General features: G+C 35.8%; 1 protein-coding gene across 2 annotated transcripts; it reads left to right on the top strand.

Annotated features, from left to right (window-relative positions):
- Positions 1–218: 218 nt before the first annotated feature.
- Positions 219–2,667, top strand: LOC307150678 (myelin and lymphocyte protein-like). 2 transcript variants are annotated; one of them, XM_079858105.1, is made up of 5 exons: positions 219–370; positions 452–566; positions 1,484–1,651; positions 1,751–1,945; positions 2,266–2,667. In XM_079858105.1, exons 1-5 carry the CDS (start codon positions 303–305, stop codon positions 2,338–2,340), a joined length of 621 nt encoding a protein of 206 aa, XP_079714231.1. In that variant the 5' UTR covers positions 219–302; the 3' UTR covers positions 2,341–2,667. The 2 variants fall into 2 exon arrangements, with proteins under 2 accessions (XP_079714231.1, XP_079714232.1); XM_079858106.1 differs by having other exon boundaries at positions 295–378.
- Positions 2,668–18,568: the final 15,901 nt, after the last annotated feature.

Below are 18,568 nucleotides of genomic sequence, written 5' to 3'. Positions count from 1 at the left end.
GACATGGGTGTTTGACTGTCAACATGGCAAATGTTGAGATAAAAATCTTTCATTTTAAAATAATGAATTTTGCTCAGTTCCCATATTTTGCATTGACATAGGGCGATTGATCACTACCATGAATTGACAAATTGGTTGGATTAGAATATACAGTAAGATGTTGTTGTGGTTGTTGTTGTTGTTATATCTATTCTACAGTATGTTGTTGTAGGCCTTTGGCCTGTCAAAAAACAATAAAGAAAGTTGCCATGGTCGTTTGAAAGACAACAACCAACAACACTGTCAAAAATGAATGTGCACAAATGTCTGGCAAAAAAGCAGCTGCTCTTGGTGAACGTTGTGCACAGGGTGGGTCATGGAATGCATCAAGGTGAACAGGTCTGTCCAGTTTCTCAGCCTCTTAAATAAAGCATATCTTCAGCATTTCTGTACATCTATTTTACTTGTGCAGAGAGGACACTCAGGTGAACACACTCATGGCATCCAATACAGGGCAATCGGGCTTCCTGCCCAGCGGAGCGAACATATTCTGCACCATCCCCGACATCTTCTACCTAGTAGAGCTTGTGAGTTGATTTTAATAAATTAATTTAATTAGATGTAAATTCAAATACTATTGATTAGTAGTACCTACACTGTATACAAATTATTGTTGGTTTAACTTAAAAATGTAATGGTTGCTTTAAAATATACTCTAAGAGAATTCATCCTGGAGAATCTAGCCTCCTGATTTATTTTAATTAACGGTCATTTAAAAAAGAAAACAAATGTTAACAGAAAATGTATACAATTATGTAAATGACAAAAAAAAAATACAATTTGTTAATCTAAAGAATATACATCCAAGTTATTTAAAATGATTTGATTCATTATTGTAAGTGAATACATAGCATAAAAACGAAGCAAATCTGTAATTCTTCAAAAAAAATTCAATAGGCCAAATAAATGTCAGAATGTTTTTTTATTCTATTTTATTTCAATATCATTATTTTCTCTTATATCCAATTTAGATGTTTACTGTTTGATATCCATGTCATATTTCAGGAAAAGTTTTAAAACAATTCATAAACAAAGATGTTCACAGGGGAAAGAGAGTTGTAATTTTTCATCTAATATATTGGTAACACTTTAAAATAAGGTTAATTTTCATTATATAATTATTTCATTATTTCTACGACATTTATTAATCTTAGTTAATATCAATTCCAACATTTACTAATACATTATTAAAATCAAAGGTTGTATTTGTTTACATTAGTTAATGCACTGTGAACTAACATGAACAAAAAATGTACAGCTGTATTTTTATTAACTAACGTTAACAAAGATTAACTAATAAAGTAACAAATGTATTGATCATTGTTAGTTCATGTTAGTTAACTGTTAACTAATGAACTTTATTGTAAAGTGTTACCAATATATTTTCTTGTAGAAAAAGTACATCTATCTGGAAGCTCATTCTTTCATTGTGTTTATCTCTTAGGTCTTTGGCGGTCTGGTATTGTGTCTAGTAGCATCTACAAAGCTCATACCTAACAACCCCCAAGCGTATGTGATTTCTGTGACAATTTTCTGTTTCATCATGACATTCCTCTGGTTGATAGTCTTTGCCACTGGGTCTCATCGTAGCAAAAGCTCTTGGGCAAGCGCGGTAGGTTCATAATCTCTCTCTTTCTCTCTCGTATTTCCTCTCTCTTAATGAAGACATTTTCCTATTTAAATATATATATTTTTTCATTTCTCTCCACAGGATGTTGCATGCCATGGATTTGCATCACTCCTCTATTTCAGTGCTTCTGTGCTTCTAGCTTATATAACCATTTCGATTGGTCTTTTCAATAGCCTAGTTATTTCTGACAATACCCTACTTACCCTACTTATTTCTGGCAATACCCTACTTAATTCTGACAGTGTCCTTATTTACAAGTTGGATATAGCTGCCGTGGTGAGTCCCTCTTCCCAAAATCAAATTTCCAAATCTAACGCTGTTTTACCTGTTAAATACTAATATAACTAGTTGTAAGATATTGGTGAAATCTGTGAACAAAAATGACAAAGCTGATGTTCTGAATAATCTTGAATATTTAGAGTAATAAACATGTAACCTCATTCAGGTTAACCTAGCTTCATGTAGTAACAAAACACGTATTTAACATGAAATCAACTTAAATGCATTAGATTACACCAATGAAAGCCATGTTAAAAATGTAACTGTACATTTTTCCCGTTGAAGTGTATAGTGATTATTTGTCTCTTTAATTTCAGGTGTTTGCCTTTTTCACCACTTTACTGTATGTCGTCCACACCATTTTCTCAGCCCTCAGATGGAAATCCTTCTAAAACATCTGCACACAACCTGATTTACTCATATGATTATCTGCCTCATTAATCAAAGCTATTACAAATGTCATATAATGCATCAGTAATAATTCATGTGATAATAGATTGACTGTCCAGGCTTCTTGTGTTCTATAAAATGTAGTAGTTGACAAATCCTTTTATTGAATTTTCCAAACGTTTCTATACAATGTATACAGACTATTTTTTAAAACCACTTTTTACTGTTTTTCTTTTTTTTTCTTCTTTTTTTTTGGAAACTAACCTCACCTTAGGTATAAATTATTGTAATTACTGTATGACTTATCTAATAAAGGAGATTATGAACGATCTGTGGAGTATGATCTCTCTTGGTGTGTCACTGGATACAAATGTGTCCCTAAAGGGCTTCAAATTGCCCTTTATTTTTAATATAAGAAAAGAAAGATTTTCTGGAATGAATCACCTGCTTTTACAACATTCTGCTAGTGTGATGAATCATAAAACAATTGTTTTACATTTTCAAAAAAAAAAAAAGTGGCTTTGCAGTTGCTAAGGTTTTTGGTCTTTTGGTCTACGCTTGTTGTGTTGTGTCTTCCGGTTTGTATTTCCACAGCATGAAGTTAAGATCTTACAGACTTATGAATGAACCGCTCATTTTGAAATCTTCCCAGTCTACTGACATTTATAATGACATCCGCTTCAAATGTTACAATGCTCATGAAAACATTAGTTAACTCCACAGTTAGTAAATACACTTCACCATTACTGAGTGCACACCAGGTTTCTCTGGGAAAAGCAAACATTTTGCATGTGTACATTTTGTAAAAAAAAACATTTCCATAGCCATGTTCTTAGCAAAGCACCACAAATAATGTGGTCATGGATAGCCTAACTTATGACAAGAAAACAAACCCAGTAACTATAGTGTGTAGATGTAATCAGCATTTCAGTAAGGTTTCTTTTCTTTTTTTGTTCTTTTTTTGTAGTCTGTGTATTTTGGTGTGTCTTTCTGTTCCTTAAAGCATGTGGTGTGTCTGTTTTTGGCTTTTAAATTTCTTGTTTTTCTAGAACTGGTTTCAACTGTTTAACCTGGTTTAACCTGTTCTTATGGGTTTGGAATGACGTACGAGTAACATAACACAGGGAGTGTGAGTTCACACACGCCTTGAACGGTTGACAATTGGGCCCTGTAAGGCAGTGGTGAAAAGAGTACAAAAAGATTGTACTTAAGTAAAATTATTGCTACTTAACAATTTACTTGAGTACAAGTAGAAGTACTGAAAAATAATATGACTCAAGTAAGAGTATAAGTAGTTTGCTTAAAAACTACTCAAGTAACTACGTTATGAACTTTGGTATTATTTTTCTATTTTTACCCAAAATGGGGAGATGATAGCGATATGGAGCGCTAAACACTCTCATGTCAAAATCTGTTTCATTAAGCCCAGTACGGATTCATCCCCCACGCAGAAAGTCCACAAGTGAGATTCATAGGAGTATTAAACTTATGACGTTTCAGGAAATGCCTTATATGGATATAATAACATGCAAATAGAGACGTTTTGACTGATGAAACATGAAGACAAACACATGATAGCGATAATATATCTGTGTTCATCAAGCTATCTCAGGTATTTTCATAAGAATGATGTATGTCTTTAAAGGGATAGTTCACCCAAGGAAAAATAGCCCATGAAGGTTGCCACCTTTGGGGGGATTGTTTTTGCATGATTTTCCAGCGCTGTTTTTCCTTCATATTTAACTGACATTTTTAACTGTGAAAAAAAAAAATCTTGCATCACAATAAGTGTATTGTGATTTTCAAAACATTTTAGTAACTAAACTGAATTGTATTAGGTTTAGTGACAACATGTTACAATGTACAATTTCTGGTAAGCTACGTTTTTTTTATTATTGATTGAAACAAATTTCAGGATTTCAATTCAGTTCAATTCTTGTGATTTGATTTAATTGACTAATTTGGATAAATATTAGGTACACAAGATAGGCATTAATTTTTCTCAAGAAAAAAATCTCACCTATAATGCTAAACACACAGAGAGGCCTATCAGCTGGTATTATTTAAGGTTAAAAATAACTCAAATTAAATATAATGCGTTTTTTATTATAATAACAACTTTATTTAATGATAAGTAAAAATATAATAAATATGTAATAGTAGCCTACACATGTTTAGCAAAATACTCTCTAGCTCTTTTTTTCTAGCCAACTAACGTGCTATAGCCTAGGCTATATCTATGGTCATTAAATGGCTTTCCTGAGGTAAATGTTATGTGACAATTGTTCTCCAGCTGTTTTATTGACCCTTTCCGCGGATGAAAAACACTGAGTGGTCGATATTATGTATGATGAATATACATTTCGGTAAGTTGGCTACTGTTTCTTTTAAAATTGTTCATTCGTGTTTATTTACTATTAGCTATAGAGATGATCGGTTCACGTGCCGCTAGGGATCTGTCACGTCACATTTACAAACGCCAAAACGGTGTTTATTGTTTGAATTTCGTAATAAAATTTACAGAATCTGAGTGCTGATTCTTTTATATCATAAGTAACCTGCTCTGTCTAGTCTGTCGGTCTCCGTGTCCTCTTTGCTTCGCGATTTTTCTGTGCGTGAGAAAAGCGTGTGGCAGCTCTGCAGTAACAGTAGAAGGAAACAGTTTAATTTGAAACCAGGAAATTCTACTTTAGAAGTAGCCTACATTTTCACAAAAAAACGGGACAATTCGTGTCAAATTTCAAATGGGAGTGAATGGCTGGAGAAAATTTGAAGCACAAAAAAGTGCAAACATATGCATTCTAAAAACATATTCTATGTTATTCTCTGAAAATCTTCCCCCATGCTACAGCTCTCAAACTTCATTCATGTTACTCAGATAAATAATATGACAATCATTTGCATTGTGATCTCTGTATAATGACTTATAACTTCACTTTTTTATTACAAAAAGCTATTATACGGTTTCAGAAGCTTATAACACAACTCATAACACACGAGTTGTGGATTTATATGATCCTTTTCTTTTTATCTTTTCTTGGACTTTTTTGGAGCTCACCAGGATACTTATCAATTTTTACGTAAATTGTTGCTTTAAATTGAACGAGACAAGTGTACATAAGAATGGATTCATGATTCATGATGATTTACAAAAAAAAATCTTCTGCTTGTGTTAATGCAATGAATGTAAATGGTGACTGGGGTTGCATTATGCCTGAGATCTGCTTTTGGGTTTGAAACAGGTTTGAAATGTCACAAGGAAATGATTTCATTTTCACAACTTTAATAACATTATTAACAGTAAATTTTGTACTTTGCAGAGATCTTGGCATAGTATGCTGAAACAAGTTTGAACAGGAATGACAACCTCTTGTAGAGCTGAAAATCAAGTGCCAGGACAATCTACCAGAAAAGAGGAAAAAAGAAGCCTGGCAGAAAACGAAGCTGCTGCACCTTTTTACTTTTCTGCCTCATTAATTACTTCAAATGTTCCTTGTGAATATTTTATTTATATTAATTGCATTTTATGCAACTTATATTAATTGCAACTTATACCCACACTGACATTTTTTGACCTCACACAAGATTCCTGATTGTGTGGATTACTATTGAAATGACTGGAATTCACCTGTGAACATTTGCTGAACAACAGTTAATATGACTACACCTTAAATCCGTTATGACACAATGTTATCCGCTCGTTAAGTCATGACGCAAGGAATACTGTTTTGCGGTCCAAGCCTGTACTTGTTTCTAATGAGAATCCTCGACAGCCGTTCATGAGTAGGCCTACTGTTGATCCATGACACACATTTAAGCAAAGTGTGGCAAGCAGGGCGAGGACGAGAGCCGTGGGAACTGAGCGAGGCCGGTGGCATGAGTGCTAATGAGCTTCACCTGCGCACCTCAACGGTCTCAAGTCACGGCGGAGCTCCGATAAGATAAAATGAGGAGTGACGACAGCGAAGGAGGAGAGAGGACCAGGGATGTGTTCCTGAAAGCAAGGTTAACTTACCGTCACACATACCCTGAACTCTCGGTTGTTTAACCCAAACATTGGTTACTTTGGAGTAAATTCAGTCAACCAGGAGTATTAAATTGAGAGTTAATGGTGAATGAATTATCGCCAGGAGATGGCGCCATACAGCTGAATCAAATCATCCATCCATTTTCCAAACCACGCTGGTCCAGCATATCCAAAATATGGATGTAGTGTCTGTGATGTCACCCATAGGTTTCTGAAGAGCATTTTTGAAGCACAAAGCCAGCGACGGAGCCAGCCGTCGCCATCTTGATAGCGCGTCTGCGTCACTCCTGGATAAACGGAAATGGGCAAAAAGGCGGGATTAGCTGAGGTGACGGGACGGCTAACAAACAGCAGACAAACGGCTAGTAGTGACCAGGCTGTAAACACATTTTTTTCTGCTGTAAAATTGGGCATATTAACATGGGGGTAACTCTCTTTTGGAGCCTGTCTCTAGAGGCCAGTCGATGAATTGCAGTTTAAGTCACTTCCGTTTTGGTTTCAAGAGAGAGACAGGAAGGTTGCCGCTTGTTAAGATCATACAGCTAGGTCTATATAAATTCATTTTTAATTTGTTATTAAATTGCTTAATTAAGGTTTATGCTAGTTTCCATGGCAGAGTTCAAGATAAATCTTTTCATTACTACTGGATCTGTCAGTTTGGTGTTTCAAATGATTATTATTAAACAGCAAGCACAAACCATGTAAAATCGGCAGCTCTTCTGGCACACTCAGTGTCCGAATTCACTCACTCGTTTACATCAACTCCTTCAAGTGGACTATATTAATGGAGTAAGTTAATGTAGGGAATAGTTAATGAGCGTGTAGGGGGCGATTTCGAACACAGCACACGAGTCACAATGGAAACGGACGCTAAGAAGCACGCATACTTTTATCTTCTTCTTAGTGCATATCGCCACCTTCTGTGCATGTTGCCATCGTAATCTTTTTTTAATCTTATTTTCTAATCTTTCTTTAATCAGTTTTTTATTACTTTGAACAAGAATGATATTGTTTGTTTGATGCTAAATATATACATCTATAATATGCAATAAAGAATAATTTTTTTGTATTTGGTTCAGTTTTTCAGTTTGTTTATTATAATAGAAGTTAATGGTAAACACAGTACTAAAAAGAAATAAAAACTATTCACAAAAAAAGCTGACACCCCGCAACGTGTCATTTCCACTGATACCATCATTGCACAAGCGCATATCTGGCTGGGAAAGTAAATGAACAAAGAAAAAAATAGCTTTGGAAGGTGTGAGTGTCCCTGTAATCTCATGGATACTTAAGAACCTGATTCTCAGTCACCCAGCACTCAACGTTTTGAAACTGTGGTTAAAAATAGTTGATCTAGTGGAACTTCAACAAGGATAAGACTCAAGATGTGTCCCAAGCTTTAATCAAACATGTGGACATTTTCTGGCTGGTACATTAGTAGAGGATAGGAATATTTTTAATCAAAGGAACACTGTTGATTGCATTTTACATCAACACAGGAAAGAATGTAATGCTGGATGTCAAAAAACACATTCACGGCTGTTGATTGAAATATTAATATGCGTCACAGATGTAATCTGAGTATTCAGTTTTGATTTGTTTCATGAAATCTCTGTTTAGTATCGCAAACGGTCTCTGACTCACCTCAGTATTTGTTGGCAAGAAGCACATGTGTTTTTCAGCCTTAGGGGCCTTTAATCATACCAGTTTTATTATTTAAAAAAACATTATAAATTCTTTATTGAGAAATGTAAATAAAATGCTGATGATGTTATGTTTTTATTATGACCTTCAGGTCAGTGTGCTCTAAATGAAGATACACAGAGCTATGGACCTTTTTACAGTTTCGCAACAGATTCAGAGGATGAAAACACCCAATTTTTAATGAAAAAAAAAAATTACATTTCTGTTTTGTTCTGTTCAAACAAAGCATCTAATTCTAATTTAACATGTCTGTTTGGGGTCTCATGGATTCATTCCATTTTATACAGTATACTGCATACTTAAAGGCTCTAAATCCAAACCACTGCACTGAAATGCTCACCAAGGCTGCATTTATTTGATCAAAATTACAGAAAAAAATATAATATTGTGAGATATTATTACAAATTAAAAAAACTTTTTTCTATTGTAATATATTTTAAAAAGCCATTTATATCAGAGATTGTTTAGTATATTACTTAAAGTGTATTTTTATTAACCATAGGAAATGTTTAATTTCTCTACAATATAAAAAAGGCCTCAGAGTGCACTGTCTCCCTCTATAGCCCTGAGCACCAAATGAATGATAAGGAGGTAATTTTGATGTTGAGATGTGTAATGCTGGGTACACACCAAAAGATTTTTTACATCTTATAAGATTTTCAAAATGTGATAGACCACAAACATGAGGACAAAAAATCCTAGATTTAAGCATTTTGCTCCTATAGTGTGTGGTGTGCCATGATGTGACAAAGACAGCACACCACACACAAACAGATTTTCAACCAGTCTCGACTGTGAACACAGGAAATCTCACAAAAGCTCGCGAGACTTCAGAATAAGCATGTCGGATGATATGCAGGAAGAAATTATGATGATAGTGTTTGATGAATGATTTTCACAGAAAATTCACATAAAAAAAAAAACAAAAAAAAAAAAAACATTGTACCCACCATTATATATAACCTTTTATACAGAAATATATTCATTCTTTATTGTCTTAATTTATTCTTTATTGTATTTATTTTCTCTTTAGAAAAAGTTAGCCTATTTAATCCCTCACTGAACCCTTAGCCTATAACACTCAGCTTCCTGCGTGTGTGCGTGTGTGTGTGTGTGAGAATGACCGTCTTCCATCATCTCACTTTCTGATTGGATATTGTTTCGCTTCACGTGATAATCTCCAGAACGTTCGCGCGTTTGTCCTCGGGGTTCCCCCCACACATCAGGATTTCTGATCGTAAATATTAAACATGTTTAATATTTACGATTCGCGATCGGGGCGGCTCCGACGTTCTTCCGAGCAGGTTCGGACACTCTTAACACACCTCACACCAAGGGAAAATCTGATAAGATAATCTGTTGAACCATCAAGATAATCGGGACATAGCTAGGATTGTCGGAAGGGGGGAAATCGGCCCAAAATCAGCCCGATTATCTTTTGGTGTGTACCCAGCAGGGCCTGAAGTTAACTTTTTTGACCACCAGCCACTGTGGCAGGTGGATTTAAAAATCCACCCGCCACAGTGACTTTTTACAGCCAGTTTTTTTTTTTTTTTTTTTTTTTTTGCCTCATAAAAGGTGAAAAAAAAGGAACTGCACAAACATTTGTTCTTTAACTTGTAAGAATACACATTTAAGTGCTGTCAAGTTATTAACGAGATCCATACAAGTAATAATAACTCTTAGAATACAGATATAGACCGAGTGCAGCTCGTAGGCTATGTAAACAAATCACACGCGGCTGTGTTGATCGCTGGGCAGCTGTTAGTTACAGCGTTCAGGAACCGTTATGTTGCGTTCGCACCGGACGCGAATAGTGCGTCAGGCGCGAATTTAGACGCATATTCGCGTTTGGTGCGTATGGCTGACTTCGTTTAAATGTCAAATAACAACAGTTGCAAAAAAAAAAAAAAAAAAAAAAAAATACGCAAAGACCCAGCCGCTTTAGTTACTGTTGCTATGTCCGACAAGCTACACCGCGCTCACGCCAAACCATGATCTCACGCAATGAAAAACACATCGCGCAGCAGAGAGGACACTGACAACACGCTGACAGACAAGACAGTCCTGGTTACTTTTGATTTTAAACAAAGTATCAACGTTAAAATTTGGTCATTTTTAAAGAAATTTAGACAATACCGTTTTTGTGGCTCTGTAATGTGTCTTTACAGATCGCTGTGCCTGCTTGTGAACCGATCATCTCTTCTTTCTTGTTAATTTATAGCATAAAATAAACATGAATGAACATAAGAAGGAATGAAGTTTTAACTGCGGAAAGATGTCAGTAGGTCTACTCAGTACACTCCGTTTTTTCAAGTTCAAATCATCCAACGTTGAACTCTCCTGACTGCTTTGTCGGACAAAAAAAAAAACGCGGATTCGGCGGATTATGATTGGCCAGATCGCCATCAATCAAACTCCCCGCGAAGGGTCGATTCTCATTGGCTACCTGCCAATGTGGCAGGTAGATTGACAGTGTTACCCGCCAATTGCAGAATTCACCCGCATTTGGCGTGTGGTCGGGTGTTAATTTCAGGCCCTGGTACCCAGCATAAGTGAAGGAGTGTTCATGCTAGAAAGATTAAGATGTGCATCTGTTATTTTCCTCTGCTTTAAAAGCAGGAAGAGGATGGCTACTAAAAATGAAAGATAACCCAACAAACGACCATTGGTTGAGCAAAGGGCAAACAAGTTGAAAGAGACGATACAAGTTTTGAATGAGATTGTTAGATAATCAACTGGCAACTATGTTTTGTTGTTTGAAACAATATTCTTTTGACACGTAGAAATTTTTCTTAGTTGTTTATTCTAATTTGTTTTAGTGTATTTCTACAATGTTGTTTTGCCAGGAACAAATTCAACACAGGGATAAAGCTTCAGTAATATCACAATGGGTTTAGTTCAGAGGATCTCAAATAAAGTGAAAAATAAGAGGTTAATTTTAAAAAATAAATAATATTTAGATCAATCAGAACAGAACATTTTCCAACAGAAATTCAGACAGTTTTCTGTGTCTGAGATTATGCAAATATTATTCTTACCAAATGTGTCTGTGAAATATCTTTCCGCTGGTCATCTTCTCACAAATCCTCTCTATGTTCCTTTGAATCTCAGATGATTCCTCGTCCACCACCCAAATGTACAGCTGCAGTTTCTGTCATTTTAGACCACTGGTGAAGAATTTAAATCTTCTACACTCGTTTTGTGAGAAGTAAGAGTGACATAAAAGAGATTATCACATATAAGTGACCCATTTCATTAGACAAGCCACCATTTGGAAAATTACTGTTTATTTTCCCTCTGGTTTAAACCAATATTTTCCTTTATAAGAGCTAGGCCCCAGTATATCAGTCAGAGGCAAACGATATAAAGAAAAATGGCGCCAGATTTGCCTCAGATTTGGCTCATACACAGAGGTGGACAGTAACAGAGTACATTTACTTGAGTACTGTACTTAAGTACACTTTTTGTGTATCTGAACTTTTTAAAGTAACTTTTTACTTTAACTTCACTACATTTGAAAGACAAATTTAGTTATTTTTACTCCACAACATTTGAAAGACAAATTTAGTTCTTTTTATTCATTTTTAGTTCTTCATTTCTGTCAAGGTCCTTGAGTAGAAAGTAGTAACGCCAGTCAGGGGATGATTTTGGTTGCAGGGTTGCATTTTGGTTGGAAATGAAAGTCGAGTTGACGTCAGAACCCAATGTCGTTTTGACGTCAGAAGACAGATGTTGGATTTTGGTTGGAAATGAAAGTCGGGTTGATGTTAGAACCCGACTGATGTTGGTTTCTGACGATTTTCAACCACAATACAACGTCTGTCCAACGTTGGAGATGAACGTCAATCTGACGTTGGATTCTGACATCTGACATTTTCATTTTCAACATTGGGTTTGTCTTCTAAATGCGAATTTTGTCATTGTTTTGGAGCTATAGATATAGATAACAGTATGCGTAACATATTGTCAACTTAATCATACTAAAAGCCAAAAATCTTTATATAGGGCACTAGGGAATGGCCATTTGGGTGTCCTAAACCATTGTGGATGTTATTGAGTGCGCTTATTCAATCTCACATTCAGTCCCACCACTGGAACTGTGTTCTAGAAATGAATTTGATATTGATATCAGGGTAGGTAGGCAAGCATAGATTCAGAGGCATAAAACTGTAAGTATTACATAAAACAATGCAACAATAATAAAACAATGCATTGACATTTACTTTTGATACTTAAGTACTTATAAAAACGAGTACTTCTGTACTTTTAGTTTAGTAATATTTGAACAGTAGTATCTGATAAAGTACACAACTTTCTTACTTAAGTGATTCAGTAAGGAAGTTGTGTACTTTATCCACCTCTGCTCATACTTTACAGGATTTTATCTATGCTTCACTACAAGTTTCAGGATGGAAGTTCACTTATGTAACACAAACATCATATAAGGACACTTTAACTGGAACCGAAATGGATGAGACAATCATTGCAGCCCTTTATGCCGGCGATGACCACGTCAGCCGCTGACTACAGGAAGGATAATACTTAATCTAACAAACTTCAAAGTTGTTTAATGACTCATGAGATGAAGATTCATTACTGCTGTTTTCAACAAACTTGAAGAAAGATGGGTGCTGACAGCTGAGTTAATCTCAGATTAAGGGTCTATGGTCGCTAGTGTTATACCAAATCATATGACTTTGCAAGTTAGTCACTTCATATGTTCTTATACTGTACATGAATGTGTAGGATATGACATAGCAGGACTGGGCATCATGAATCATAAAATGCAGTAAATAAAGCACTGGGTACCTTCAGGCAGTTTGAAATGGACCTCTGACAACTGCACTGCTGGAAAACAGTCACACATATCACATGACTAGATCTATGGATAAATCACGTCAAACTGCTGGCAGAGCATAATCTGATGTGACGTCAACGTTACGGAAAGATGATCAAGAAGATATAAAGACTATTCTTACAAGTTGTCTTCTCCTTGTTTGTAGTATGTAATATATGTATTGTATATGAGTTTTTATAGGTTCTTCCATATCACTGGCACATACAGCTCTATTGTAATGCACTTCATTGAGTCTTTGTTGACATAGGGGCAAGGTGTCTTTTTTTTTGGGGGGGGGGGGGTTGTTTTAATGTTTTTCCACAATGTCAAAAAAGTTCATTTACCTTGCAAAGTTGCAAAATTTTTTTTTTTTTTTACCACACAATTTATTTAAACATCATTAAAAGTCATGTTGTCCTTTAATAATGTCAAAATGTAAATAAATGCCATAGAGGACAAAAATTTACTGAATTCAAAATGTCAGCAAGTCGTGATAAAATTAGCAGCAAAGTACTTGCCTAAGTGCACTTTATCACTTGATTATGATAAAGGGCAGGAATAGCATTAAAGACACTGACAAAATCCCTTAACAAATTCAAAACCAGAGAATATGAAGTCAAATACATGATGCTTTTCCTGCATTTGTGGCATACTGAAATGTAGCCATTGCTCCGTTGATGTTTATAGGATGTTGCATTTTAGCCAAACACGGTCATGATTCATGGGCTTGCAAGTACATGTGCCTTTTATGTGCCCTTCTCATAGAGCCCAGTTAGACAGATGTCAAAATGCAATACGTCTAAAGCGGCCAAAAGTGTTATATCACTTTGCCCTTATGCAACTAAACTCATGCCTCAGCATGTTGAATGTAATTACACTGATTTGGAGGCAGGATGTATATATCAATACCAAATATAGCGATGGTAATAATGACTTGGTTACACTTTATTTATTTGCTCCACTTTAGACATTCTACTAAGTAACCTTGCAACTACATGTCAACTAACTCTCATTGGAGTCTTAGACTGAAGTAGACTGTAAGGTTAGGGTTAGATGTTAGGGTTAGTGTTAATAAGTTGACATGTAGTTGTAAAGTTAAGAATGTCTGTTGGAGGGGCATCAAAATAAAAATGCTAGCAGAAATTAATAAAATGTTAGCTGGTATTAAGAAGACAGTCTACTAAAACTATAAGGAGAGTTAGTTGACATGCAGTGTAAACTATTATTTTTATGATTTGTTATCACAACTTTTTATCTTTTGTCAAATCAACTTAGACAATTAATGTGGTTCAGATAACATGATATTTTGAGTTTCTATTTATTAATTTCCTTCATTGTATTAACTCAAAATTAAGGCAACCACATAACTTACTTTTTTAAGTTAAACCAATACTTTTTTTTGTTTTGTTAGTAGAATGTCTAAAGTGGACCATCGAAATAAAGGGCAACCAATGACTTTTGCAGGAAGCCGAGCTCTGTCTCATTTCATAATGTATTTGCCTCTTGGCTCCAGTATGTGAGCTTCATCTGCTCTCATTCCAACTGAAGGATGTAGGGTTATTATATTTAACTAAAACTAAAACCTAGTTACTTGAAATAAAATACACTTTAACTGGAAAAAAAAAAAATCAATTTAACATTTTATTTCAGCTAGTTGACATGGCAACAACACTGAACTAAGATTTAAATGAAAAGAAAAAATATATAATAAAAACTAATAATAAAAACTGTAATAGAATCTCAATGATACTAAAATAACACTGAATGTAAGCCAGCTCTAAACCTTTCAGGATGTCTCACGGGATCAGAAGATGTCACGACTGGGGTCCTGGGAACTGTGGAAAATCACCAGGAGTGCTTCTTACGTCCTCAGCGCATTCCTGCCTTCGTTGCAAACACACACACACACACACACACTCGCTCTCAGACACACACAGTATGGCCACACACACAGGGGGAGAATAAAGCTACCTGCCAGCGGAGCCCCTTTATCTTGCACGTGTCTGTTAAGGACAAGAAGCTGGCAGATAGCAGAGCTTCACAGACAGGGTAGCAAGTGACAGGCTCCGAGCACAGCCTTGTATGGAAGTGGCTGAGGGAGAGGAGAACGATAAGCAACAACCCAACTATGCTGTCCATGTTTAGAGGCGCTCACTGGGCCCACCAGGCCAGAAACAATGCCCGTTTCTGTTAAATTTAGACAGGTTATCGGCCACCGCTCCTCTCCCTAGACAGTCTCTCACAGCACCACAGGGAATACGGAGGTAAGTCCATATAGGATTGATTGCTTCAGGGATCTCTAGGTAGGCAGAGTTGCATTCTAAGCCATTATTTTATTGGATGAATGACTTATTAGATGGCTTAACGACCATTAAGGTGACATCATTTGCAAGAATTAATAAGTTTCTCTATTTTGGCATCATTTGCACTGGGATCATAATTGTTTATTTTGATTGTTGCTGTGTGAAATGTTCTAAATGATCAAATTTCTGAATGCTTATGCTACCTCATTAAGTACTGTTTTAACAACAAAAAAGGAAATGCCATTAATATTACATTTCTTGTAGAATTATTTGAAAAAAATAATTTTTGCTTATTACTTGGAAGCAAAATTCAATTGAACAGTTTTTGTAAATAAAATGTTGCTTCCAAGCTGGCCGTTAGCTTTATTTGGAACTGGAATATAATGCATGGTTTGGATCAAATTATAAGATGATAATCTGATGCTCACTAATGTAAGTCAGGTGTCTTTTAACAAGTTTAATTTCAATGGAAAATTTACCGTCAGAGGTTTATCAAGGATGCCTAAAGAAAATTTTGGGTCCAAAACAAAATTTTGTTTCTCCAGAATTTGATTACTCCTCACATTAGCCTCCAAAAATGAAAATATGAGGAATAGAATCTGAAGATATGGTATAGTTTTACCAAGAAATTGAAATATTACCCAGTTGTCTTTTTAAAAAAACTTACAGGGATATCCATTTGTGGTTCCTTTTTTAACCTGCTTGGAAGTTATATTGTTTTAGTGGTGACAATGTTTTTATGGTGTGATTCAGACTTCATTCGAAGCTGATTTTCCATTTAAGGGCCAGCGAGTTGCTTTGCCAAGGCAAACAGAGGAAAAGTGAGTCAGAAAGGAAGAAAAAAAACAGCAAAATGCATCATCATCCCAGCTAATGTTTAGATTCAAGGAATTTCTACCAAAACTTACTCTCAAACTTTGAGCCCAGTATAGCTCATGCCAGTTCTGACCTCATGTCAATGAGGTGAGAGTTAGGAAAAGTCTAGCTCTTCCAAGACATGACTACAATACATTGACATACTGCCCAGGAGCAAGTGACAACATACTGTTGCTTATTTATTTATTTGTATTACGGTGGACAGGTTTTGTTTGCCAGGAGGTCAGGCATAAGATTCGGGTATGCCTGTGGAACCGCAAGCACAAATAGTCATCTTACAGAGAGAATAACACACCTCACTGAGTCAACAGTGAGCTCACTCCGTCTCAAGGCCTCCCCTCCTTATCTCACAGCTGTGGAGCTATAGGTGAAAACAGCCCACAACAGCAAAAGCCTCAAGATGGAAAGTTCACGGCAAGCTGCATTCGGACATTTTGTGTTTCCTTCTGCGTAGGACACATTTTGAGGCTGAAAGACCATGTGAAATGCAGAGTAATCATTTTATTGGCATCTTTCTGTATACATTGTTCTTATGTAGACTTCTGGGAAATGCTATTTAGGTAAAGATTTTAAGTTGGCATGAAATGGAAGTTGCGATAGTCTTTTCTTCACTACTGTATATAATAGGCTACTAAAATTATAATACTAAGATAACTAAAATAATAGGCTATAATAGGCTACTAAAATTATAATACTAAGATAACTAAACGAACTAAAGGTTATATGCTACTAAAATTATAATACTAAGATAACCTAATATATTTACTGAATCACTTTGTGATTGGATGTGAATTGTCAAACATTACTTATTAAGATAATCTTTACTCATGATCTTTACTCCATTTTCTATACTGATTTTTTTTGAGAAAATGAATTAAAGCATTGTAAAATGTGTTAAATGGAGCTAAGAATGCTACAGTCTTACAAACACTGCAAAAGTCCTTAAAAATAAAAATTGTCCAATTTGATTTTATGGTGACTTAAAATAAAATGGATTCATATAACACATGCATGTCATAGAGGTTAAAATTCATACTGATCCAGCTGGTATACATCAATTCTCTTTTTCGCTTAGACACTTTGGATGATGCAGGATGTTACTTTTTTCTTTCCCATCTCTTGCATGTGTGCATTTAACCAAAATGTAATCATAAGTCAACTCCCAAAACCAATTACACACAGATCGCACTGTGTACGAATATGCAAGACAACCTCTATACTGTATACATGCATATTTGCATTTCCGTTGCTTTGTGTCTGCATTGTTTCCGTCTGGGAGCCATCGGCAAGGCACAATAAGAAACATGATTCAAATTAATGGAGGCCCTTCAGGTCATATTGGTCTAACGCAGGGAGACACATCACGACAGAGATCACGTCACTGGCAAATGTGACCCGATGGCATGGCATAACACTGACTCAAGTTAGGGCACAAAAGTGTATTTTCCGCAGTAGTTAAGTGACAAACACAGACAAGGAGCTGCATAGCATGGCTCAGTACTAGCCTACATTTCTGTTGAATGCACATGCATCCCAAAATAAATATTGTAGCGTTGAAAATGCACAATGATTAATATGATCAGCAAAACGGCAAATTATTTATGTAAAATACAGAAATGATTTATATATAATAGGCTACAAAAATATATAATAGGCTACTAAGATAACCTAATATATTTACAGAATTTGACACTTTGTGATTGGATGTGAAACTTTACTTGATTATTAAGATAATCTTTAGGCTACTCATGATTTTATTTACTGCTCCATTTTCTTTACTGATTTTTTGAGAAAATGAATTAAAGCATTGTAAAATGTGTTAAATGGAGCTAAGAGTGCAAGAGTAGCCTAGCTATTATCAATTGTTGAATTTTCTCTATTATAGGCTATTGGTAGCAAGTAGGCCTAATTTTTTTAGGCCTACTTGTCTATATATATTTTTATATATAGCCTATATATAAAAACACTGACGTTTCAAGTTTGGTGTTTCACTCCACGACGTGTTACCCTATGTGACGTGTTTGTAGCTTCGGAGCCAAATCGGAGTGAATGCGGAGCAGAAAGGGGAATTACGTGGAGCGAGCTAGCGGTTGCTTGGAGTCGACCATCGGCGTTTTCTCTCAAGGAAGGATTTGTTTGTGCAGCGCGTAGCGGCTTTTGGAAAATCACCGCCTCCACGGTTTCTCTAGCGAAATGACATAAATGGTTTACTCGTAAATAACCGCGTTTGAGTTTTCTCTTTCTCCATTATCGCTCGGGGCGGGCTTTCAGGAGCGGCAAATTTAAACCTCGGATGAGGATCGACCAGAAAGCTTTGTGTGAGACACGGGGAAATATTCGCCAATCGCTTAACAACGCCAGAAAAACGCCTTAGAAACTCTCTAATATAACTTACCTTAGCAACCGCCTTCAACGCCATAGTGACCGCCTACACTACCTTAGCAACCGTATAGCAACGCCCTATCAACATTCACTGTTCT

This window comes from Squalius cephalus (assembly GCF_949319135.1).
Source record: "Squalius cephalus genome assembly, chromosome: 22".
Classification (NCBI taxonomy): domain Eukaryota; kingdom Metazoa; phylum Chordata; class Actinopteri; order Cypriniformes; family Leuciscidae; genus Squalius; species Squalius cephalus.
Note: the sequence above shows the minus strand (reverse complement) of the source record. Positions and strands in the feature narration are given on the sequence as shown.